The 24,704-nt window shown below is 41.5% G+C and overlaps 1 protein-coding gene and 1 long non-coding RNA gene across 3 annotated transcripts in view; both read right to left on the reverse strand.

Annotated features, from left to right (window-relative positions):
• LOC131101760 (uncharacterized) overlaps positions 1 to 6,601 on the reverse strand; it is a 29,406-nt gene extending 22,805 nt beyond the window's left edge. Inside the window, exons 1-4 of the long non-coding RNA XR_009119300.1 lie at positions 6,534 to 6,601; positions 6,316 to 6,430; positions 4,491 to 4,588; positions 4,205 to 4,322 (exon numbers count right to left, since the gene is read on the reverse strand). This is a non-coding gene — a long non-coding RNA (uncharacterized LOC131101760). The remainder of the gene's footprint in view (positions 1 to 4,204; positions 4,323 to 4,490; positions 4,589 to 6,315; positions 6,431 to 6,533) is intronic.
• Positions 6,602 to 10,748: 4,147 nt separating this feature from the next.
• khdrbs1b (KH domain containing, RNA binding, signal transduction associated 1b) lies at positions 10,749 to 22,730 on the reverse strand. Of its 2 annotated transcripts, XR_009119356.1 has the most exons (11): positions 22,418 to 22,730; positions 21,277 to 21,401; positions 20,459 to 20,575; positions 20,083 to 20,229; positions 18,034 to 18,155; positions 17,735 to 17,945; positions 17,497 to 17,564; positions 17,148 to 17,206; positions 16,894 to 17,074; positions 15,011 to 15,084; positions 10,749 to 12,680 (listed from the first exon to the last, which is right to left on the reverse strand). XR_009119356.1 is itself a non-coding variant. In XM_058047355.1 (9 exons), exons 1-9 carry the CDS (start codon positions 22,512 to 22,514, stop codon positions 16,968 to 16,970), a joined length of 1,053 nt encoding a protein of 350 aa, XP_057903338.1. In that variant the 5' UTR covers positions 22,515 to 22,730; the 3' UTR covers positions 15,888 to 16,967. The 2 variants fall into 2 exon arrangements, 1 of the variants encoding a protein (XP_057903338.1); XM_058047355.1 differs by lacking the exons at positions 10,749 to 12,680; positions 15,011 to 15,084 and having other exon boundaries at positions 15,888 to 17,074.
• Between the last annotated feature and the right edge of the window lie 1,974 nt (positions 22,731 to 24,704).

Below are 24,704 nucleotides of genomic sequence, written 5' to 3' on the forward strand. Positions count from 1 at the left end.
TTTCAAACAGTAGAGCGCTCCTGTCAAATGCAAGATCTTCCACTCGCATTTTTGCATTAGATCCTTAAAAACGGAGCGTTCTTGTCATGTAGAAGATCTCTGACTAGTGTTTTTTGCAAAACAGGATGTGTTGCAAAAAACAGCACAACAGCTCTGGTTTAGTGAGGATGTTTGACTTTTTGGCAGTACATCCTTAGGAACACAGCATTCTTGTCATATACAGTAAAGGGTACAGCTACTACTATCATATAAAGGATCTTTAACTAGCATTTTTGCAATAGAGCAGGGGTCCCCCAACCTTTTTTGTGTAATTTGGATCTTTTCTTCACAGACAATGTGGCAATGTGTGGCAGAAAAATACAGCATAAATATAATATATATAATATTAATAATATTGATGTTTGCTAAATACAAGGATGAAGAGTCTTGAACCAGTCATGATGTGCTATATATATCACTATATTGACACTTACTATGGTACCCATTATGTCATTGGATGCTCATATCACCTCGTACTTCGGTACAAGGTACATTATTTAAAAAAAAACTTAAAAAATAAAAATACAAAAAAACCTTAAACTGTATTATGGAAAGCAGGAAGTGAACAAATGTAACAGTTGGAGTACCAAATGGAGGGGTAGGATTTAATAAGCTTTGCTTCTTCCTACTCCTTTTGGACATGTGGAACTGTGAACTGATTATGGGATGCACTCAATTGTAATCTGATGCATGTTCAAATGAAATTAAACCATTACCATTACCATAGATATAAAAGACAAGATGTATTGCTAGCTCCAATGGATTTTGATGACGACATCCTATCCAGTTGTATTATTATAGCTATAGAAAGTAAACAGGGATATTGTTGTGTCAAGAGACAGAGGCCAAAGTTAATTTGGCTCGAATGCGGTTATTAATAAATTATTTATTATTTCTGTGCGGCCTGGTAGCAAATGCGCAACGGACCTGTACCGGTCCCCGGCGCGGCGGTTGCAGTAGAGGATACATCACAAGCATTTTGTAGCATTTTTGTAGAGTGCTACTGTCATATAGAGCAGGGATTTTCCACTGGTGGGTAGGGACCAACGAGGGGTCACAGATCAATTCTGGGTGGGTTGCAGACAGCTAGTAAAAAATAGCATGAAAATACTGTATATAATATACAACCTATGTATAACTATGTATTTTTGTAATCTCCCTTCCTGGCATATAAACAGCAATGCCTGATTTTGGTATCACATTTACTGCAATGTTTATATTTAATTTACATTTCTATTTTATATGAAGTGGTTGTGACTTAATGATAGTTGGCATTTTTGCAGTAGTTTTTATGTCATATTTCACTTTTTTGCATGACATCCAGAAAAACAGCAGCGGATCTTCGACTTGCATGTTTCCGTTTAGTTGCAATTAAAAGGGCAAGGGGGTAATTAATGTGTAATCTGTCATGCCTTGAGGACTCTTGACTAACATACGAGATGCATTCACAGCACTGAGCATACACACACATCCACGTAAAAATACATTAATGAGCAATTTGTATTGTGCATGCACTGATCTGAGACAAGCCCATTAATGCATTTACTGGCACACAACGCTTGCCGGGCTGTTTGTTGGATGAGTCAGTCGAGTGTCTAATACAGGGGTCTCAAACTCGCGGCCCGCGGGCCAAATGCGGCCCGCGAGACGCTAGTTTGAGGCCCCCACCTTGATACCAAAGTTTAATGTTGAAATGACAGCTTAAAGCAATTAACATGATTTTGCCCCGCCCATACTGTTACCCTACCCTGTTACCCCGTCCTGTTTTGCTTTGGATTAGCAATGAAGCTAAAGGCTTATGACGCTGGGTACAAATAAATGCAGGAAATGATTTGGAATAAAAGGGAAAATACACGTCAAGATAAAGCATCTCATCAAACATGTTGTTAAAGTTAAACGCTGCTCCCAGATGGAACTGAGTACGATGCTAACTTGCTAATTGGGTAAAATTATTAAGTTTCATTAATGTTCATGTTAAAGGTTAAATAACTTAATACTGTACATTTGAATCTGAAAAAAATAATTTCTCTACCAACTGTATGTGGTTTCTTACGTTTTTCTTATTTGCTGTTTTATTATTATTTTACTTATTTATTACTGATTGATTGATTTATTGTCTTTATTCTTAATTTGTTTATTTATTTTTTTTATCTTATTTTGTGTATAGAAAAATAAAAATTAAGATATTTGAGAACAGTGGAATGTTTTATCAGATATTTTGGTGTGGAAAACCGGAACCAAAGTACTGAAAAAGTGTAGGGTATAGCAGAAGCAAAAGCATTGAAGATAATTTTTTTTTTTGATTTTTTTTCCAGTTTTTAATAAATGCGTTTTGGGTTTTTTTTGAAAATCTGATGCGGCCCGGCTTCACCCAGAACCTAGCTCTGGTGGCCCCCAGGTAAATTGAGGTTGAGACCCCTGGTCTAATACAAGAGCTGTATCAGAAATTTCACTGCAAAACTACATTTCAAGTTAAAATCCCATAAATATTGATTGTGGACTGCATGCTTGAGGTTTGTAGTTTGAAATTGTTTATGCATTGGAAATTAAAGGGTTAACTGGGTTTGTTGCTAAAAGTAATAACTGCACACACATCCCCATTTCTGCAATGCCACACTGTTACATTGCATGTTTTGTATATTAATCATGCTTTGTATAATTGTGGCATGAAGGCCAAGGTACCAAATGCACCACCCCCCCGCTGTTATCAAAGTCACAAGAGAAATATTCTACTTATAAGAATTCCAGCCTAACAAATTTTTGCTTACCCCCTGGCAGATTTTTTTTTGCTTGAAATACAAAAAGTTTCCTCATTTTAAGATCATTTGAGCTTGTATCAAGTGTAGCTGCTGTTGCAGTGTATCGCCTTTAAAAAAAAATAGCATTGCCAATGTAACTAGCATACATACACACTGTATAGCTCCCAATACAAATAGACATGAGTGTAAGCTAACGAGCGTGTCGGCGAGTATCTAAATAAAAACTTCAACTAGTGTCCCAGTTCCTCAGAATAACTCAAAGAGTAGAACTGTTCTCGCCGGAGCTGCTTTCTTCTAAAAATTGCCAAGTCGTCAAGGTTGTGTACACCAGAGGTTCCTGTGGTTATGTTTTGACGTGCCTTTAAATTCTAATTAGCCTGCATTTGCATGCAAACCAACTAAAAAAAAAAAAAACGTCAACATGATTAGATTATCAGATGTATTTACTGGGCTGCACGGCGAAAAGTGGTTAGCGCGCAAGCCTCACAGCTAGGAGACCCGAGTTCAATTCCTCGGCCATCTCTGTGTAGAATTTGCATTGTCTTCCCGTGCATGCGTAGGTTTTCTCTCCGGGGACTCCGGTTTCCTCCCACATTCCAAAAACATGCTAAGTTAATTGATGAATGTTTTTTTGTCTAAATATACCCTGTGATTGGCTGGCCACCAGTCCAGGGTGTACCCCGCCTCTCGCCTGAAGACAGCTGGGATAGGCTCCAGCACCCCCTGCGACCCTCGTGAGAATAAGCGGTAGAAAATGAATGAATAAATGAATGTATTTAGCGCACAGTATGTATGCCGGACCAGGAGAACCTTGACAGTGGAATACCATGAGAAATGTTTCCCATAGGATTTATAGGTCAAACATGTCACAAACACAAAGCAACACAGGCAATGCTTAACCGTTTATATTACACAACATTACACGCTGTCCAATAGCAATAAATGAACTGAAATAAAATACCCTTTTATTGACCCTTTGTGGGCGAGTCCACCTCATACATTCGTTGGCTGTTGAAGTTAGCTTGCGTACAGTAAACAACGAGCGGAGGACATTATTGTGCACATGGCTAACGTGAAATAGAAAATGACTTTTTTTTTAATAATAACAACAACAATGTTGCCTGCAATCTACAGTATACAGTATATGGCGGTTGGGGATGACGCATTTGCAAAAAGTGAGTAAAAAAACAACTAAATGCGCTTTCTTCAGAAATGTTCGTAGTGAGAACATAGATAACCTGTTTAGCAGTTCCTAAAGATGTTTATTTTAATATTATTGGAGCCCTGTAAGTAGGAAATAACACCCCTACAGCCATCTTTACACTACATTGCTAGTGTAATTGCCTCCAATTTATTTATTCTAAACTGAAGAAAGTGAAGAAGGACAAAGTACGCCAAAAACTTACCACTTCCACACAGAATGGGAGGAGAACCTTTTTCACTCCACTCTGTCATGCCTGACTCCATGCAGTGTTAAGGTCATGTCATCGAAGGTAATGTCTCATCAATGTAACATTACTGACCCTGAGTGACAAGAATACGACATATGACTTGTTTTTTTTATATTTTTGGACTAATAATCGTCCACAGTCAACCACAAAACAGCAATATTTTATTATTTTTCAAAAAAAAGATACTATATGATTTCTTCATCTGTATTGTACTTAGCAGTCAGCAGAGAGGTGTACTTACATTGTATTCAATTCCATTTCCTGTTCTACGGTTATCGTCACCTTTCACAGCTTTCCCCATCTGCGCTCTTCTGTTACGGCATGACACACGCAAAACCCCTACAAAAAAAGCATATGAAATCCTTTAGATGCTCACTGAGCTGAATTCCCATGATGCATGTTGAAGCCGACATATTTTAGACAAGAATTTGGGTGAAACTAGACGACATTTGACTTTGGTGGTTCCACAGCAGGCTTTCATAATCCAAGGATTTTCAAACGGTACCCAAAATGGTAGCTTTTTTTTTTTTTACCTTTTCTGGCCTACTGTCACGGATAAATATAGCCCAGTCAAATGTTTAACCACGGGATCCAAAGAAATGACACAAACAAGGATTGTGACGCTTGTCAACTTGTCCTGTGATTATGATTTAAAGACGAAACCTTGCATGCGGTGCATTTTTCGGGGAAAAGGGCACGGAAATTGGAACACAATGACATTTGCTATAATGCACATGACATTTACTGTGTAATTCTGTCAGCAAGGACCTCCAAGCTTCGTCGAGATCTGTTCAAAGCTGTTATTCTTGACAGCAAAACAGCTAAGATCAGTCTGAGTGTCGCTTGTGAAAAAAAAAGGCTTCTAAAAGGGGGATGGAAATGGCAATGCTCCGTAACAAGCTGATGACAAGCCTTCCACACCGACACCACTCGCATTTATTTGGGCCAAAACAGGTTTGTGTGAGATTTGCAAACACTTGTCACAGCTCTTTTAGGCTCCCATCAGAAATGAGAAAAAGGAAAGAAAAAAGGTGAACTCAAACAACAGAGAAAAGCCAAAGGGGAAAAAAGATGGAGGCACAAACCAGGAGAGAAAAAGGGGTGGGGATGTGAGGGATGGGCGGTGGATCAGCCTGGATGGTCAATAGCTGCTCCACTGTCACGTCTCCTGACCATGAAGTCCACCTACACCTTCCAGACGCTATTTAACATGAAAATTGATTTAAAGAGAAGGCGAGATGTCCGCAGGGGGACCCGGGGACAGGTGCCCGCAGTCATCCGGGAGAGAGGCTAATGAGAGGTGAGGGACCCAAACGGCGCTAACAAGGCAAGCCGGGAGAAGGGAGGCGTGAATTAGACAGGCCAGAAAAAGCAGGGAAAGAAGTCAAACTGCACAGAAAGAGTTGAAATGTTTTTATTTCTCCAGAAGAAACTATAAATGAGGCTTCATGTGGGCGTCGAGCTGCGGCAGTGTGCGGGTCTAACGGCGGTCAGCGCACGCAGAGACAAATCTCCATGCCAAATGTCTCAGAGTGAACTTTCAAATCTTAACATTTTTTTCTAAAAAGGAACCGCATTGGGAGTAATTCCAGGATGTGATATACACAAGTTATAATTTCAATTTAAATAGCTTGTGAGACTGGTCCATAATATGTATAATAGTAGCATAAATCATCTTAAAGGAGCTTTAGTTAGTCAAGAAAAACTGAGATGACACAGGCCAGTAAACCTCTGTTTCCTGTTCTACGGTTATCATCACCTATCACGACCCATTTGCTCAAAACATACATACAAAAAGGCGAATCGGAATCGGAAAAAAACATTGAGCAATTCCAGGATAGTGGTACTTTAAAGTACCATTCAGAAGACTAGTATAAGAATTCCTAAACCATATATTAAACAAAGAAAATAAAATAATGCAATACACCACTTGCAGGTGCTCTCAATGCATGCTATCACCGTAAACACCAATTGGGTGACATCACAATATCACTTTGAATTGCTCAATTCATTTTCAGAATGCTAAATACAAAAACATTAATCAAACTATGTCATGGGTAACCCACCTTAAATCGCCCTTTGAAGGTCAATAAAAGCTCAATTGACACAGGCATATACAGTAGTTGGACGGCTAAATGGTGTTCGTTGACTAGCTAGCCGACTGAAAGCTAGCAAACCAACCTGTGTGAGATAAGCATTTAAAACAACAGATAAGCATTCAAAAAAACAAACATTGTGTAGTAAGTAACGTGCTTTTTAATGGACCACTGTGTCATCGAATTACCTCGTTTATACTTGATTCGACCAGGTGCACATTTACAACAACGATGTCCTGCTTTGCTTCGCGCAGTGTATTATGGGAGTTGTAGTGTAAGTACAGTTTAAGCTTAAACGCGGTCAAATAATTGTATGTAATGTAACAAAATAACAAAAAGGGATACTATATAGTGTTTTCCTCAACATTCTTAATTATTACAGTCATTTTTATGTGTATGTAAACATTATTATTAAATGTATGGCTGTGTTATTATGGTTAGATATGATTATATGATTTTTTTTCACAAAAATAAAATAATAAATAATAACAAATATATGAAAAATTAAAATTAAAATTAAAATTAAAATTAAAATTAAAATTAAAATTAAAATTAAAATTAAAATTAAAATTAAAATTAAAATTAAAATTAAATATATATATATATTTACATATATATATATATACATATATACATATATATATATATAATATAAATAATAAATAAAATAAAATAATTCAGTCTGACATTGCACATTTCCAAATATTTAGTGCTGTGTCTGAGAGCAATGTGATTAAAGCTGCAAACGGCATTAAATCTGCAAACCGTGTTATTCGCACTTAGGGGAGCTTAATAAAACAAATTAGGACCTGAAACACGTCAAGGCGATGTTTCTAACTAATGTCAGTCGCTTACCAAGTAGCTACAAAACGACAGTAGAGTACAGTATGTTAAAAAAAAAAAAAAGTTATCCATTCATTTTCTATGCAGGGTGTCGTCACTGGGGTCGCAGGGCCTGACTTTGCACAAGAGGCAGACTGGTCGCCATGAGACAAACAACTTTTCACACATGGACACATGGCCATACCACTAGTCCACCGTGCAGCATCTGACCCGCTAATATGCCTCTGGGGGAATTGAACATGCAATCCTTGACGCACTGCAATGCTTTCAGTCATCATTTTGCAACTCATGAGCTCTTTTCACGTCACTTTCAAGGCACCTTTCTGTGGTTGCATCTCCCAAAAAATCAGCAGTGCTGGCAGGGCCTGAGACCAAAGCAACTTCATTATATTTGATGGCAATCAGAAGAGACAAAGAGGATGCCACAAAGTCAGATTGCCCGCTTGCTGCACCAAAAGAAGCATTCCCTTATCATCATCCCTTCCCCTCCACCGTGGAGTGTGTAAGCCTACATTAAAGAAAAGGTTGGCTTCAGTCAGGCTAATTGATTGTATTGATCTGTGCTCAGGGGATTGGGAGAAATCAACACGGGAACATGTGGGAGTGCAATCAGGGCTTTTAACAGGATTTGTGAAAGGTTGGTCCGTTACGAGTAAGCAGATTGTACACAGAATAGGCTCAGCATTCATGCATGTTTATCATGTTTATGTATTGTATATTCATGTTAAGGCATTCTGGGTGGGAATCAGTGGTGGGAAATAGGTGGCCGTGGGCCAGATTTGGCCCGATAATCAACGCAAAAAATGCACAGAGAAACTGGTGAGCAGCAGTACCTTGATGTTTTTACATCACCCACCCGATAATAGAAGATGATCCATGAGCAGGTAGGAAGTTATAGATTGGCATCTCACAGCAACTGTGGTGTGTTCAAGGACCACCGAACATTGATGAATTGGGCCAGAATTCATTCATTCATTCATTTTCTACTGCTTATTCTCACAAGGGTCGCAGGTGTGCTGGAGCCTATCCCAGCTGTCTTCAGGCGAGAGGCGGGGTACACCCTGGACTGGTGGCCAGCCTATCACAGGGCACATATAGACAAACAACCATTCACACTCACATTCATACCTATGGACAATTTGGAGTCGCCAATTAACCTAGCATGTTTTTGGAATGTGGGAGGAAACCGGAGTACCCGGAGAAAACCCACGCATGCACGGGGAGAACATGCAAACTCCACACAGAGATGGCCAAGGGTGGAATCGAACACTGGTCCTCCTAGCTGTGAGGTCTGTGCGCTAACCACTCGACCGCCGTTTTGATTTGACTTATATTTATATTGCATTTTGAAGTCTTATGCATTGATCGTGTTTAGATCCGACAAATCATAAGTCAATTTTATCAAGCGTAAAATTAGGATTTGGACCACAGCAGCTATTGAACTCCAATGGGGCTTGGAGGGGTCTCCTGTCTTGCTCTACGCAGCTAAGTAGTAACACTGAGAACACCGAGTGTAGGTAAGATTGCAAGGTTTATAGTGTCTTTCTGTGTAAATATCTCACATCATGGACACTTAATTTATACTACCATATTTTCCGGACTATGAGTCACACTTTTTTTCATAGGTTGGCTGTTCCTGCGACTTATACTCCAGAGCGACTTATAAATGAAAAAACTGTTTATGTTCCATAAACACTGGACACTTTTCTGTTCATGTTTATTTTTTGTGTAGCTGAATAAGCATTGTGTTAGCATATCTTACACCTATTCAGCCTGTTCTCTATTCTTTTATTGTTAGAACTCGCCTTCCAACATGCAAAGTCCACACAGAGATGGCCAAGGGTGGGATTGAACTCGGGTCTTCTAACTGTGAGGTGTGCGCGCTAACCACTTGCCCGCCGTGCAGCCCTGGGCCAGAATTAGTTATTTCTAATGATTCTGCATTGCTGTATTCATGTAAAACTGAAATGACTGTTTTTTTGCTTTTCTCCTGACCTTTTGGAAGAAATTAATAATGAAAACTTGCTGTTTACCGACTCTGGGTGAATGAGATTTTTTTTTCTGTAAAAAAATGGCCCATTTTCAGAAAAAAAAATGATAAGATTTTTGTAAAAGTCCGTAAAATGTTGCCATGGTAACGAGGCTCATCATTTACTGGGTATTTGAATAGAAATCAGCAACTTTGAGCAAAGCGATGATCCTAGAAGACCCCATGTGGCTTCATCCCAATCCTAGATGTCTGCTCCTGAAGGACCAAGGCCACTGGTATCATATTAACTTGGTACGTGTCACCATGACAACAGCAGCACCAACATGTGACGCCGGGTGTCAACTGTCGCCAAGCTGCGGGATGCGATGTTCCTCCGATGGTGTGAAGGTGTCAGGAGCAGAAGATGCCATCCAGCTGTCCGCTCCATCTCCACTTCTCCACTTGCTTGTTTAGCACATCCACCTCCACAGCTCCAAAGATGAGGCAGCCGGGCCTGCTGTCTCTTTCACCTTACTCCTCTCCCACTTGCTGCCATGTTGGCTACGACAGGAAACAGGAAGCGTATCCAACTTTATTGATCCTACAACAAGCAACATTTACTTTATGCTCCTCCCTTGTGCCTGACACTTGATCGATTGAAGACAAAAGACGACGGCTTGCATCACTTATCTTTCATTACATTATAGGAGATACAGGAATCATTATTCTGACAGAGTATATAACCCGTGGATTGGACATTTAACACTTGAACTGCCTGCTCAGTCCAATGCTTGACTATATCTCAATGAGAGGCGTCATTATTAGTTATGATTAATTTGGGCTGCACAGCAAAAATGGTTAGCACGCAGGGCACACAGCTCGGAGACCCAATCCCACCCTCGGCCATCTCTGTGTGGAGTTTGCATGTTCTCCCCATGCATGCGTGGGTTTTCTACGGGTACTCCGGTTCCCTCCCACATTCCAAAAACATGCTAGGTTAATTGGTGACTCCAAATTGTCCATAAGTATGAATGTGAGTGTGAATGGTTGTTTGTCTATATGTGCCCTGTGATTGGCTGGCCACCAGTCCAGGGTGTACCCCACTTCTCGCCCGAAGACAGCTGAGATAGGCTCCAGGACCCCCGCGACCCTCGTGAGGAAAAAGCGGTAGAAAATGAATGAATGAATAACTTAACACTGCATGAAGTCAGCCATGGAGGGGAAAAAAAAGCTTCTCCTCTCGTTCCGTGTGGAAGTGCTAAGTTTTTGGCTTAAGTTTGTGATTGCCTGTGATTGGCTGGCCACCAGTCCAGGGTGTACCCCGCCTCTCGCCCGAAGACAGCTGGGCTAGGCTCCAGCACACCTGCAACCCTCGTGAGGATAAGCGGTAGAAAATGAATGAATGAATTCTGGCCCAATTCATCAATGTTCGGTGGTCCTTGAACACACACACCAGTTAGAAAATGAATATTTGTAGATATTTGAAAGAATGCTCAGTTTACTTTCCAATATGTTGCTTGTACTCGCAGGTAATTGGCTAATGAGGCAAGTTAAAACATGGAATTTCAGCACAGGAAAATTTTTATTTGAGTTCAATTTCAGCCAACCTTTGGTTAATACATTTTTTTTTCAAGATGATCTCAGACAAACAATTGAGTCCTGGATGAGATGAAAGTCCCTCCTGTTGGCACTTACCAAACATGGCTTTAGTGTAGAGCAGGGGTCTCAAACTCAATTTAACTGGGGGCCACTGGAGCTAGGGTCTGGGCAAGGCTGGGCCGCATCAGGTTTTCCAAAAAAAAAAAAAACGCATTTATTAAAAACAGAAAAATATACAAACTTTTTCAGTGCTTTGGTTCCGATTTTCTACAATAAAACTCTGATAAAACATTCCACTGTTCTCAAATATCTTAATTTTTATTTTTCTGCACAAAATAAGATGAAAAATAACCAAATCAAGAATAAAGAAAATCAATCAGTAATAAAAAAATATAATAATAATAAAACGGCAAATAGTAAAAACTTAAGAAACAAATTATTTTTTTCAGATTAAAATGAACAAAGCATTATTAGAGCCCTGTAGACATGACAAAACACGACTATAGTCACATTTATACTCTTTATTTACAACATATTGCGCAACTGCAGGGTCTTGACACACATGCTAACTCGCAAACTAGAGAGCTAGCGACCTAAACGGTAGCCTTCAAGTTATTTCCTTTAAACTTAAATAGCCAAAAACGTACCACTTCCACACGGATAGGGAGGATAACTATTAACAGTTATTTAACCTTTAACATGAACATTAATCAAACGTAATAATTTTTTCTGGGTACATGATACCATACAGCATCCATATCAAACTTGCGTGGGCCGCACTAACATTAAACTTTCATATCAAGGCGAGGGCCTCAAACTAGTGTCCTGTGGGCCACATTTGGCCCGCGGGCCACGTGTTTGAGACCCCTGGTGTAGAGAGCAGTGGGTGTCAAACTCATGCCATGGAGGGCAGAGACACCACAGGTTTTTTTTTTTTTTAAACCGGTCACCAAAGCAGGTGATTTTAATGATCAACGCCACCTTCTATTTGAGGGAAAGATCAATTAAATAAAGAAAATTCAGCAGTTCTTCATTGCCACGTGTGCTATAGAGGATGTACGATTATTTCCCCCCTCCTGTTTAATAGATGTATCTGTGAGCATGGGCATCACGCATGGTTTATAGCCTGTGACCCACTTCTCCATTTCCATGTAACCCACATCATACTTGTTTTGTGTGAGAAGTACTTGAGGAAATGTTGAGTTTGACCTCATGTAGGAGCAGCATCAACGATACCAAAGGAATCAATGTTAAATGGAGTGTTTGGTCCTTTTCCTTACATTAGCATACTTGGAAAAGAGCAGCCCAGTGTTGGTATTGAGAAGTGTTGCACATTTGTAAGCGGGAGGGGAGGGGCGGTAGGTGGGGGGATTGGACATGCAAATGTGGTCCGGTATTAGCATGTGCGAGGCTCAGGGCAGCTGAGATGTGTGGGAATGTCTGCTGAGAGGCTGATTTGCACACCGCGGGCCTGCTGAAAGTCTCCGAGGCCGAGGTCTAATTTCACGTGGCGACGAGGCGCACCCCGACGGAATGTTAAACAATTAAACACTTGAAATTCAGAGGCGACGGCGTCCTCCCCCTTCATTTGGCTAGGATAGGAATTAAAAACAATTTCACGGCTTCCCTATATAACAAGAGATCTCATTTTACACCACATCAGAGTGGAACTATTACATTTCCGACGTCTTTGGTGGCATAAACACATGAAAAAGAGCAGAAATAGTTCATTATTAGTCTCTAGAGGTTCCAGGATGAGCCAGCTGAGCCAGCTTTCCCCCCCTAGTCTGAGCTTGGACCCTGTCCCCGAGCTACACCAGCTGGCTCCTGTGGGTCCACTTGGCGCCCGGCCCGGACTGTCAACGGCTCCAGAACTGGGCCCTAAGCCATGGCTTTACAAGGGGCCGCCTCCTGCGACGGGAAGCTGAGGGAAAAAAAAAAAAAAGATGAGGAAGATGAGTCGGCACACAAAATCCTGATTGAATAAGTGCAATGTTGGGGGGTGGGTGGGGGTGTTGTTTAATGCAGCGCTTTATCCCAGCAGGCAGCAGCTTTTCAACATTGGATGTGGGCGAATGTATCAGATTGGGCATTCAATCAGCTTTAAGATCATAGGTCCACATTTTAATCAGACAAAAGGGGAAATGCTGTTTTGTTGCCATGAAAACAATTCAAAAGCTAAAACCCATCACCAAGGCCTAACTTGAAATTTAATTAGAAAGGCACTTTTATATATTGTTGCACCAATATTTAATGGCATTTTCCTTCTATAAAGACTTTTTGGATAATCCTGCTCACTAACAAACAAAATACTAACATTTTCAGTGGATAGTGCTATATCCCAATACATCTCGATAACAGTGTATGTCATGTTTTAGTAGTATTTTTTCTTATATGAACGCACATGAAATGAGTGCCAAATTCTCTTCAGGTTTCTCCTAGAAAACACATTTTCTATATAAAAAGGACAAGGCAATTACTGTATTTTCTGGACTGTAAGTTGCTCCGGAGTATAAATTGCACAAAGCCAAAATGCTTAGGTCAAAAAAAAAACATACATAAGTCGCACTGGAGTATAAGTCGCATTTTTTGCGGGTAATTTATTTTACAAACTACTTAACCAAAACCAACATTACATTCTCTTGGAAGGCAAGTTCTAACAATAAAAGAATAGAGAACAGGCTGAATAGGTGTAAGATATGCTAACACAATGCTTATTCAGCTACACAAAAAATAAACATGAACAGAAAAGGTGTCCAGTGTTTATGGAACATAAACACTATTTTTTATTTATAAGTCGCTCTGGAGTATAAGTCGCAGGAACAGCCAACCTATAAAAAAAAGTGCGACTCATAGTCCTGAAAATACGGTAGTATAAATTCCGGGCTAATGTGCGCACTTAAGTGCCCATGTTGTGAGACATTTACACAGAAAGACACTATAAACCTTGCAATCCTACCTACACTCGGTGTTCCCAGCGTTACTACTTAGTTACGATGAGCAAGACAGGAGACCCCCCCCCCAAGCCCCATTGGAGTTCAATAGCTGCCATGGTCCAAATCCTAATTCTACGCTTGATAAAATTGACTTACGATTTGTCGGATCTAAACACGATCAATGCATTAAGACTTCAAAATGCAATATAAACATGAGTCAAATTCACACTGTCAAAGTAAAATTGGGCGGCATGGCGGTCGAGTGGTTAGCGCGCAGACCTCACAGCTAGGAGGACCAGGGTTCAATTCCACCCTTGGCCATCTCTGTGTGGAGTTTGCATGCGTGGGTTTTCTCCGGGAACTCCGGTTTCCTTCCAACATGCTAGTGAACAACTCCAAATTGTCCGTAGGTATGAATGAGTGTGAATGGTTGTTTGTCTACATGTGCCCTGTGATTGGCTGGCCACCAGTCCAGGGTGTACCCCGCCTCTCGCCGAAAGACAGCTGGGATAGGCTCCAGCAGCCTCGCAACCCTTGTGAGGAAAAAGTGGTAGAAAATGAATGAATGAATGAAAGTCAAATTGTGTGCGGCGGTAAAACTGGGCAATACTCTTGGGTGCACGTTGTCACAAATGTTCACCCTTTTGTGTCCAGTGGTTCGTGGGTAAAAGGGTCAGCTTACACAAATACCCATGGGGTATCATGTAATGACTAATAAATTTGAATATTTGTATTGCCATACAATCAACATATACTGGGACATGAATTCACTGGGAACCACTCACTGCTCTAATAGCAAAGATGCTCTCCCTCTAACTTTATTAAGCAAACAGTGCTCGTCTGACTCCAACTGTTCATTTAACTTTTTCCTGCCCTCCAGACAGGACATTGTGACTAATCCCTCCGACTGTTTCCATTTCTGGAATCGCCCGAGTCCCTTTTTTGCTCGTCTCCCGTAAGGCGGCCTTGAGCAACGGCTGCTCATTAGTCACTTTCTCCGAGACGACCACACTGACACTGGCACAGCCGGTCTCGCTGAAGGCGTGCAGCGTTGCACGCGCTTGTCAAAACGCCAGGCGACTTCGAACCAAGCGAGCGACCCATCAAGGTGCTACAGCTACAACAGGGTTACTCACACAGGAACATGTACCTGCCACAGAAGAGCCAAGAAGGGCGTGTGGTTCTGGAGCATTTAATGTGTCTCACTTATCAAACTGCTTGCACTTTCAGGCATCATGATTAGAGGGAGCATGGCTGTAAAGATGAGGGCCTGCTGATAGTGGTTCTTAATGGAAAGGAAGGACGGCGGAGCACCAACCTGAGGGTCTCATGGTCTCACTCCATCGGTCTACTCTAGCATCTCCGGGCACTCAGCGAGCAACCTAGACGAGCCTGGAGGGAGCAAAAAGTCAAAATCAATACTCGGCCTCTGGAACACTTGGGAGATACTTGAGATAAGAGAACATGCAACATGTCTACAATATGCTCATGCAACTCAAGCGATCAGCTTTGATAAACATTACACAGTACAACTAAAATGGACTCAGATTTGGCTTTGTTCATTTCAGCATGAGTTGCATTAACACTAGCCTGCTTATTATTACTACTGCTATCATATTGGAAGGTTTTTTTTCTTACTTTTGAGTCTTTTTGTTGATTTTTTTTTTCCTTTTAAAAATAACTTGTACGCATTTACCAGCAGGTTTAAGTCAAAGGCTACACACACTACGAAATTATACATTTAGGGTTAGGTTACCTTTACAGTGGAGTTGTCTAGGTTAAAAGCATCCTCTCCATTGCACTGCCATTACTGCCTAGACCTGAATGGTGGTTTGAATTCAGTTAATTTGCAGCGACTATGAAAGCAATTGTCATTAACGATTACGACCACAGGTAAGAGGATTGAAAAAGTCTTATACATACCCAGGCATTCAATGCTTTAGAACTCTATACACATTAGGAAGCTATCCGGGGTTATTTTAGAGGTCTTACCTCTGGGTCCTTTTTAAAAAGTATAGAAAGAGAGAGAGAGAATAAGTCGAGCTCTTTTGATAAGCCATCATTTCAGACATCATTTAGTAGCGTTAAAGGCGTCAATGCATTCATTTAAGATTTAAAATGCGCTTTTGAATGAGCAACAAAAAGAAAACCCTCTACATCTGACTGCCGACAGGAAACAAATAAAGCAAGTTAAGTTTCATTAAAAAAACACTAAGCTTTATTGACAAACTGCTGCAAAACATCTTTTGGACAGATTTAGTAACCTATTTAGGCAAGCTTACACATGTAGCATAATGCATTTTATGGAGAGGGTACAGAGACTAGTGTGAGGAATAAGTACAGTTAGGAGCTTTTAAAATATGTACAAGAGTTGGGATTGAGCTGCAGGATCCCTTCTCTATTAAAAAGAGACGACCCATGTGGAGATTTTTGTCCCAATCCTTCTTGTGCATGCAGTTTATCGACAATCAGATCACAACATGAAGACCTGAACTGTTTTTGGAAGCATAACAGGAGGCCATTGCTTTACTTGAGTCTTCGAATGTACGTTTTACATTGCAAATCAAATTGAGGATATGAGGACAGTCCATCTCAACAGTGTCTATTAGGGCTATATTTCAAAACTCTAAAAGTACAATGACAAATATTGCTGCCTAAATCTAAATGAATGTTTTAGAGCTATTTAAAACAAAGCAACACACAGAGTGAATTCCATTAACTTTATCCTTCACTTGATTTTATACTTGCTTTTTTGTTTCTATATTACAAGTTTAAAAAAGGTCTTTTATTCAACTATATTAACAGAATTTTGAAATGTAGCCTAAATGGGAATCTGCAACTGAACCTCGACAGATTCTTTATTTAAAAAAACAATTAAAATGGATTCTTTAAGACAGGTGGAGTACGAGCCACTATTTCAACTTGAAATTACTATTACAAAACAGTCTTTTAAAAAACAATGCCAAGAAAGCCAGAGGGGTGGAAATGGTCAGAAAAACAGAAATACAAGGAAAAACAAAACAAAAGAAAAACCCTCTAACAGCCACTTTGGTTGCTTGTGTGTAAGTTGTGTGTGTTTTAGGTGTGTGGTAGGTTGGGTATGGTCAAATCACAAACAGAATTTCAGTCCCCAATCTCGTAGGAAGTCCAATGTTAAAAATAAAAACCAAAAAAGAAACCAAAGCCAAAACGGACAATTACTTGTGTCGGGCTGCTTAAAGCGACAGCTGCCACGGACGACAGGTAACACTGTAAGGGGGGGGGCGGGGCTCGCTTCAGTACGCTCGGTATGGGTGATCCCTGTAAGGCGTCTTGGCACCTCTGGCGGAAGGCGGGGCTTTGCCTGGAACTGCTCGCTGTGTTCCATTCCAATTATCCTGGCCTGAAGAGCACAAATATAAATCACAATTGTATCAATGGTAATGTTGGTTCCAATTATAGTATGCATTTCTTACCGTAAGTTTCATATGACTGTGCAGACTCTCCGTGTCCGTAGTCGTAGTATTCTGGCTCTCTGGTGGGCCAACATTGGGTGGAGGAAGGGGGAAAAAACAGACTTTAATCTCAGGCAAACATCAAGTACCCATTGAGTGAAATGTCTAGGGGGGTGCTAATTGGCTTCCGTGAGCGAGATCAAAGCTCCCGAACACAGCCAAGTACCATCCAGGCTGGTTTGGTGCAGAATTGATAAAAAAAAGGAAATGTATGCTGGTCTTGGAGCCTATTTCAAGTGAAGGTAGAAGGTGAAAAAGCAGAGGCAGGGAGAGATAGAGATAGGCAGAGAGAGAGACGTGAGCCACTCACGTCTGCTGCTGACTGTAATAGCTGTCGTACGACTCGTAGGCCGCCCCGTCGTAGCTCTCGTCGTATCCCTGGAGAGGGGAAGGAGCAAGAGGGAGAGTCTTGTTAGTGAGTCATGGATGCCAAGACATCCTTGCTGCCAGCACCGGACTGAAGCAATCATCCGTTTTCGGTATTTAAATACAAGTTTTATTTTAAAAAAATAATAATAACAACACAGTACAAGCTTGACAATACTTACATATTCTTCATAGCTCTCGGCGGCTGCCGGATTGTGCTGGTGGGTTTGCATCCTCTGGAGGGGACCGGCAGCCGGTGGTCTGGCACGGGCTGCTGCAACTCCCCTGGCAGATGCAGCGCCAGGCCTTCCACGGCCCGACATGGCGCCCCTTATTGCACCGCCTCTGACTCCCAGAGCAGCGATAGCTCCACGTGGCGGCATTCCCCTTCCCCTAGGAAACAGGTCAGGAGAGCATTGTTGGTTATAGTGCCAACAAACGCCGTCGTCGTGTCACCTGCAGTGCACATGTATATCCTTACCTGTGCAGTCCTGGGGGGCCGCCCCGTCCCCGCACTCCTCTCCCTCTGCCTCCATGCTCCTGGCCGCCATTCAGATAGCTCATCTCCATGAATTGCTCTTGGCAGATATCATCTGTCACATCCTGTGTGTCGAGCAGTAGTAAATGACAAGAGTCATGCAGGGGAGACAGCGACCAACTACAAAGAAACCCTGTGTAAACCCAAAGTATTGGGCATCTATGAAAATATGTATAATAAAGCTCCACCAATTCATAAACTAAGGAAAATAAATGAAGTTAAAAAACAGTTGAGTTGTTTTCATTAGTTCTGTGTAATCCTGCAAACTAAAACAAATGTGCAAAGACAACAAAGCTTCAGTGGCAAAATAAAGCCCTCCCTGTGTGGCCACATGAACAAAATACGTTATTCATTTCGCACACATAAAAAAAAGTTGTGAGTGGATTAGCAAGGCCGCTTTCCAGAGCAGCACAAATCCCGCAACACAATCCGCCATTTTCCTGTGGGGAGCAATTTAGAGTGCTGCCCTGTGACCCAATCAATTCTTCTCATGCACCCGACCTACACGTAAAATGGAGACAGAGCTCTAATGACTATGAAAAAGACAAGGCGCACTGAAATATGTGGCGCAGGTGGCAGCTTTCAATTACTTACAGCATGAGCCATATGACTGATACCAAATTCATCTATGGCGACATTCAGTGTCACTACGCCGGCATCTAAAAGGTTGACAGGTCTTTACACTCTCGAGGTGTTGCGTGAGATTGGTGAACACTCTGTGGAAATTATCCTATAAACGGTGCTGTGTCACCAAAAACGACCTGCAGACACATGATTGAAGGGCCAAGCTTTGTTTCTTCCATTGCCTTTCTGTTCGGCTACACCGCAAAATTTCCAGCATTGAGGCGAGCAGACGAACATTTACCCCATTGAAGAATTAAAAACAACTACAAAACACCACAAATGCATTAAATCATGTCTAGAATACAAATTAAAGTCGTAAAACATAAATTACAGCCATCTGGCATCTTTTCTCAAGACCGGTTCATCTCCTCCCTCTTCAGAATACTGCAACCTAATGAAAAATGTGAGGCCTTCCGCAAACATCACAGTGGAACACTGTCAGAGAACTGGTAGCAAGAGCTCAAAGCAGATCAAGAACCTCAGCATAAAACCCATCCAGCAAGTGCAGGCAGCACAGCATGCGCTTAAAATCACAGCTGTCTAAGAGTTAAACAACTCTACTCGACTAGACGAGACGAGACCTGACGATACACAAACAGTGCCACCATTATTTCACACTGCTATTCTAGTGGGGGAATGGACTTTGTTGTTACATGCAGTGCTGAATCAACATTTGTACGGGAAGCGACATTCAACACGACAGACACAAAGTATTTTAAAAACAGCCTGTGGGTTCAATCCTGATATTGTCATCTTGCCAGACTTGAGTTAAGCAGTAGGCTCATAATGTTTACAGGGTACCACAACTTTCTGAAACAGTGAATTTTCAGAAGAAAAACCACAGTCAAGGTCTAAAAACAAGACAATCTGTGTGCGTTAACATTTTCTCCACAGCCATTCATTTGGTCTAGCTCAAGCATAAAAGGTGTTGATGGAGGGATAAGAATGTCCACACATCGTCTGATAAGTATAAATGGAAACAAATGACAGGACTGTGACTTTGTGCGAGAACAAACTCAAGGCATGAGGCGTGCGCTGTTTGTTATCACACTCCAAAGTTTGAACACATTGTCTTGAAATTTCTCACACAGGAGCTTTAGACAAATCGCCATAAAATTTTACAGTAGCAGACACCTTTAGGGAACTGACAAGCATGTGGATAAACACATGGCCGCCATTAAGCAGTGGCATCTTGCCTACATAGCAACCATTATCTGCAAGTCATTGTCTATTTTACTGATGCTTACACATGAGTATGTGCGTTACATGTTAGATGTATACCCAAGTATTTTTGGCACAACCCATAGGGGGTGCCAGATATGTCATTTACAGTCATGCGTTCAAATTGAAACACTTAGAACAACTCACAGGGAACAAGAACTTCTTCACTTCTTCCATGGCATGGCCCATACGCAGGTAGGCATCAGGCACGGGGGCAAACACCTCCACAAACACATGCAGCTCCATCGACAGGTGGGCATACTTTGGCTCGCCGCCATTCCTTAGCTCCTCCTCCTTTAAACGCAGATAATGTTCACTTTGAAAATTTGCACACAAGAGTTAATTTATTTCAGATGGCATCTGCAAAGGCCTGATAACTGCCTATATTGGTGCACAAGACAGATGTACACATGGACCAGATGTTTAATGGCTATAGGAAACCCCACCCACAGGGGTCCAGATGTGTAAAATGACAGTTGTATTTGCTGCTGTTATTATTATTATTATTGTGATCGTAATATACCTTTGCTTTGTCTCTCATTGAGCCCTTGCCCAACACAGAGATCTTTGCTCCGGTCTCCTCCTGCAGTCGTTTTATGGTGTTGCCTTGGGGTCCCAGAATCTTGCCCACAAAGTTGAACTTGATAAACACAAACAAAGACGGGATAAGTCTGGCTGGCAATGAAATCAAGAGGCAGGAGAGCTGAGTAGCAATCACTGTCAAGGGTCTTGTTGCGCACCCTGCAGCTTTTAAGTAGCATATTGACCCAGGGAGAGGTCGATAGGAGCCCCCGGGGGTTGTAATGCAGTCAGTGACCGGTCGCAATAATCATCCGAGTGCCAAGCAACGTGTGATTAAAAAGTGTCAATCTCCACCTGCGCTAGCTTTGAACTAGCTGATTGCTGAGGCTGTCAAATAAAATCTGTGAGTTATATAAGTGGCACATGGAAAGAAAAAAACTAATTACTGGGTCTATTGCAGTCAATCGTCTTCCAGAAATGCAAACATAACATAAAAGCAGTGTCAAGTTTCAGCATCCATGGTTACACAACAAATACATATATAATCGGTGTTTTGTGTCTCCAAACTGAAGGGAGGACATGAGGACTATGAGTCTTGGTGTAACACAAAGGCGTGCAAGTAGCCAAACAGTCTTTTTCTTCTTCACCAAAGTGTTTCTAAAACACGTCATAGCGCTCTCTAATCACGCTCTGGAGCTTTAAGATCAAGGTTAAGATGACAAATTTGAGACTCCAACTAACCTGGCAGCTGAGTGTAAGTGAAACTCGCCAGCGAGATCAATTAAGTCACAACAGGCAATAAAAGAACAGAAGACATACCCTGGGGTACTGTGTGACAGGTATGAGGATGCGCTCCTTAAGTTTCATGTTCTTTGTTGCGAAAATATCCAAGTACATGTCAGACTCATCCTTCTTGGGTTCACCTTTTTGGATCCTGTCAATTTCTGGGAGGGGGAGAGGTATGATTATAAACAAAAAGCAGTCGAATCACAAAATACGTATTTTGAACATTTGCAAAGGTTTCTCGCAACCGTTGAGACTCAAAACAATGCCAGGGCTCGAAATGGGGCAAAGAGCTAGTTATTTACGTCACAAATTGTCAGCCAATGCACGGGGTGGGGAGAACATTTCCGGGATTGCAAATACGTTGAGGTGTAGGGGTGGGTGCCTGTCCCTGAAAGCTCACCTCAAAGGCGATTTTCGACATTGGACTAGTCACCAGAAACTGACTAACTTTTGCCTTTATCTTTTAGGCGGTGTCAGAAAAATACTTAGGGGTATCCAAATCAGATAGTATCAACATCTAGAGATGCAGATGTTAAATACGCGCCAAAAATTAAAGTACCAGATTTTACGATGGCATACATTTGCTCCATTGCTCTCGTTGGGTGTCGCAGAGGTTTTTTTTCGTATATTCCAATTAAACAATTCCAATTTCTTCCTGTCACTACCTTAATGTTACTACTGAGTACGACTTGCCATATAATTCATCGTAGAATTTTAAGCGTTTAAAGGCATGGCTGTGATCGAGTCTAACTGAAAACAGGAAGCAAGAGTGCTCCACACCCTATGGACTCCGGGCAATGGAGCCTTCACGCAACGCAATACTGCTCAGTATTCACAACTTGAGCTCACTGAGTACGACCATTAAATCAAAAGACTCGAAAGTCACCGCGTGTGGCTTACTCGTGTACATTTTGGGGTGAATACGCAAAATATAAGTGACAAAAATTGAGACAACACGACTGAAAACCAACCCGTGTTACGAAATGTGCAAGAAGTGAACATACAAATAAAGTTTTTTTCCCGCAAAAAAAAAGTGTTGCCGTAATGGCCACCTAACTTCAAAGAAGAACGCACGTGAATAGTTGTAACATGGCGCTCAACTGATTTTTCATACACGTAGCGACACTTAAAACGGCACAAAAAAGGCTCACAAACACACCAAAGTCCCTTTTACCTGCATTTAAAAGTTTCATGGCATGTGTGAACGACGAGTCCAGGCTGTCCTTTTCCGCCAGCAGCTCGGGGAGATATTTGTTGTCGCCGGTCTCCATTTTGTGTTCAGAGATAATGGAAGGATTCACTTCGAGTTAAAAAAATCCAACAGTGACGATTGAAAAAGTAGTCCAGGAATGTAACTAAAGATTTACTCTCAACTGTGTCCGCTACTTTTTGGACGCCGTACTTTGGTTACTCGTCTTCCGTCCGGTGTGTCTTCTCCGACTGGAATGAGAGTAAAAACACTCAGTAGGCAGACTCCAAAGGGCGGAAGTGACGTCAGTGTGACTCACCACCCAAGCAACGCCCCCTGCTGTTTCCCGGAGTCTTCATTTTTAAATATAAAGCCTACAATACTATTATAGCCTCGAAAAATATCATTTTACAAGGTACGGATTGTCGTAAACGAGAATGAATGTGAAAACTAAAAATAGAATTATTGTTGACGTTTAAACACATTAAAGTTTGTTTAACGTTATAGTTTTACTTGTAATGGCAATTTGATTATACAGGGTGCACTGCGCACAAAAGGGTGAAAATAGCTATTGACAATTAGTCTATTGCATGATTTGAAAAGGCAAACCATAGCTGTATTGTGTCTAATTCATTTCAAATGCGTAATTTGACGGTAAGGGAAACACAGTGCTTTGAACATAACGGAAGTTTTATTCCAGGCTCTTTACTGCCCCTCAGTGGCAGTGTTGATCATAACAGTGTGCTCCATCAAACTCAAATTGGGTCCATCACAGGGAGCCCTTTCTCAGTCCACACTCGCCCTTTTCCTCTCCACTAATATCGATTCCACACACTTAGTGAAAAGAGTGAGGGGCATGTCTGGAGCGGACCTTTCAGGGATTGATTTCTCTGGTCTGGATGCTCGTAATGAACCTGTCACGCCGTTGAGTGGCGCACACGAGAGGTCAGATGTTCAGCTTGACCTAATGCATACAAAGCGAGCGCAGGCCATTGCTCATGTATTGTGTGTTTGCGGAGATATACAGTAGCATCTGGGCCGGCGGAGGCTGTATGAAGCGGCCGTAAAACCAGCAGGCCATTTGTCAGCGTGCCGCTTGAGAGAAACCATTACAATTAACCGCAGGTGCATCCAGGCGTGCATCTGCTCACAACAAATGAGCTTCAAAATATGTTTGCAACAAACACGTATGACAGGCTGGAGACCGGCTCGAGCTAGCAAGCGGCACGGAGCGTAATCTATCTATGACCTGTTATTAGTATCAGGTGGCTTGCAGGGCTGTCCCGACTCGTCCTGTCCATGACAGAATGTTTAGCCTGTGAGCTGAATCTCAAATGGGCTCATAAAAGGAAGAGTTACTCCTTGTGTCAGGTGGAGGCACTCCAATTTGTTACATTGTGCACTCGCTCGGCTGCTTAGGTGGACTCGTGAGGTTGGCGGGTGCAGATGGAAGGTGGGTGTAATGGAAAATTATTATTATTATAGGATTCCTTATTCGTGAATGGGAAATTGTCTTAGTTAGAGCGTAGAAAACTGTTTACAATCCTCTAAATAGGCTTTTTAACATGAATAGAGCCCCGTAGACATGAAATAACAACCCTATAGTCACCGTTACACTCCTATTACCCAATACAGGAGACATAAAATCTTGAACCAGTCATGATGTGCTATATATATCACTATATTGACACTTACTATGGTAGCCATTATGTCATTGGATGCTCATATCACCTTGTACTTCGGTACGAGGTACATTATTTAAAAAAAAACTTAAACTGTATTATGGAAAGCAGGAAGTGAACAAATGTAACAGTTACTGATTGTAAAAGTACCAGATGGAGGGGTAGGATTTCATAAGCTTTGCTTCTTCCTACTCCTTTTGGACATGTGGAACTGGGAACTGATTATGGGATGCACTCAATTGTAATCTGATGCATGTTCAAATGAAATTCAACCATTACCATTACCATAAAATATCAGCCATTTAAGACATAAATAAGACTGGTGTGTATGTGTGTTGCTGTAAATGTATTCCAGTGCTAGGGGGGGCTAAGTGGGGGGCAGACAGGAAGTGACATAGGGGGTTCATAGTTGAGTTTTAGCTTGCCTCTTTTAGTATTTTATTATTATTATTATTATTATACTTGCAAATGCTTTATAAAAATATGTCAAATTAGCATAAATATGCATATATTTCACCAATAATACTTCATATTCAGCCCCGACTCAGCATGGTTTACTCAAACCGTGATGGAGTGAAGTCGTGCATTTC

This window comes from Doryrhamphus excisus, chromosome 14 (assembly GCF_030265055.1).
Source record: "Doryrhamphus excisus isolate RoL2022-K1 chromosome 14, RoL_Dexc_1.0, whole genome shotgun sequence".
Classification (NCBI taxonomy): Eukaryota; Metazoa; Chordata; class Actinopteri; order Syngnathiformes; family Syngnathidae; genus Doryrhamphus; species Doryrhamphus excisus.

Coding starts and splice junctions, on each gene's coding strand:
- khdrbs1b (XM_058047355.1), bottom strand. CDS start 22,514: ATGGAGACCGGCGACAACAAATATCTCCCCGAGCTGCTGGCGGAAAAG. Junction 21,402..22,417: donor CATGAAACTTTTAAATGCAG/GTAAAAGGGACT, acceptor TCCCCCTCCCAG/AAATTGACAGGATCCAAAAA. Junction 18,156..20,082: donor TGAAGAAGTTCTTGTTCCCT/GTGAGTTGTTCT, acceptor CTCGACACACAG/GATGTGACAGATGATATCTG.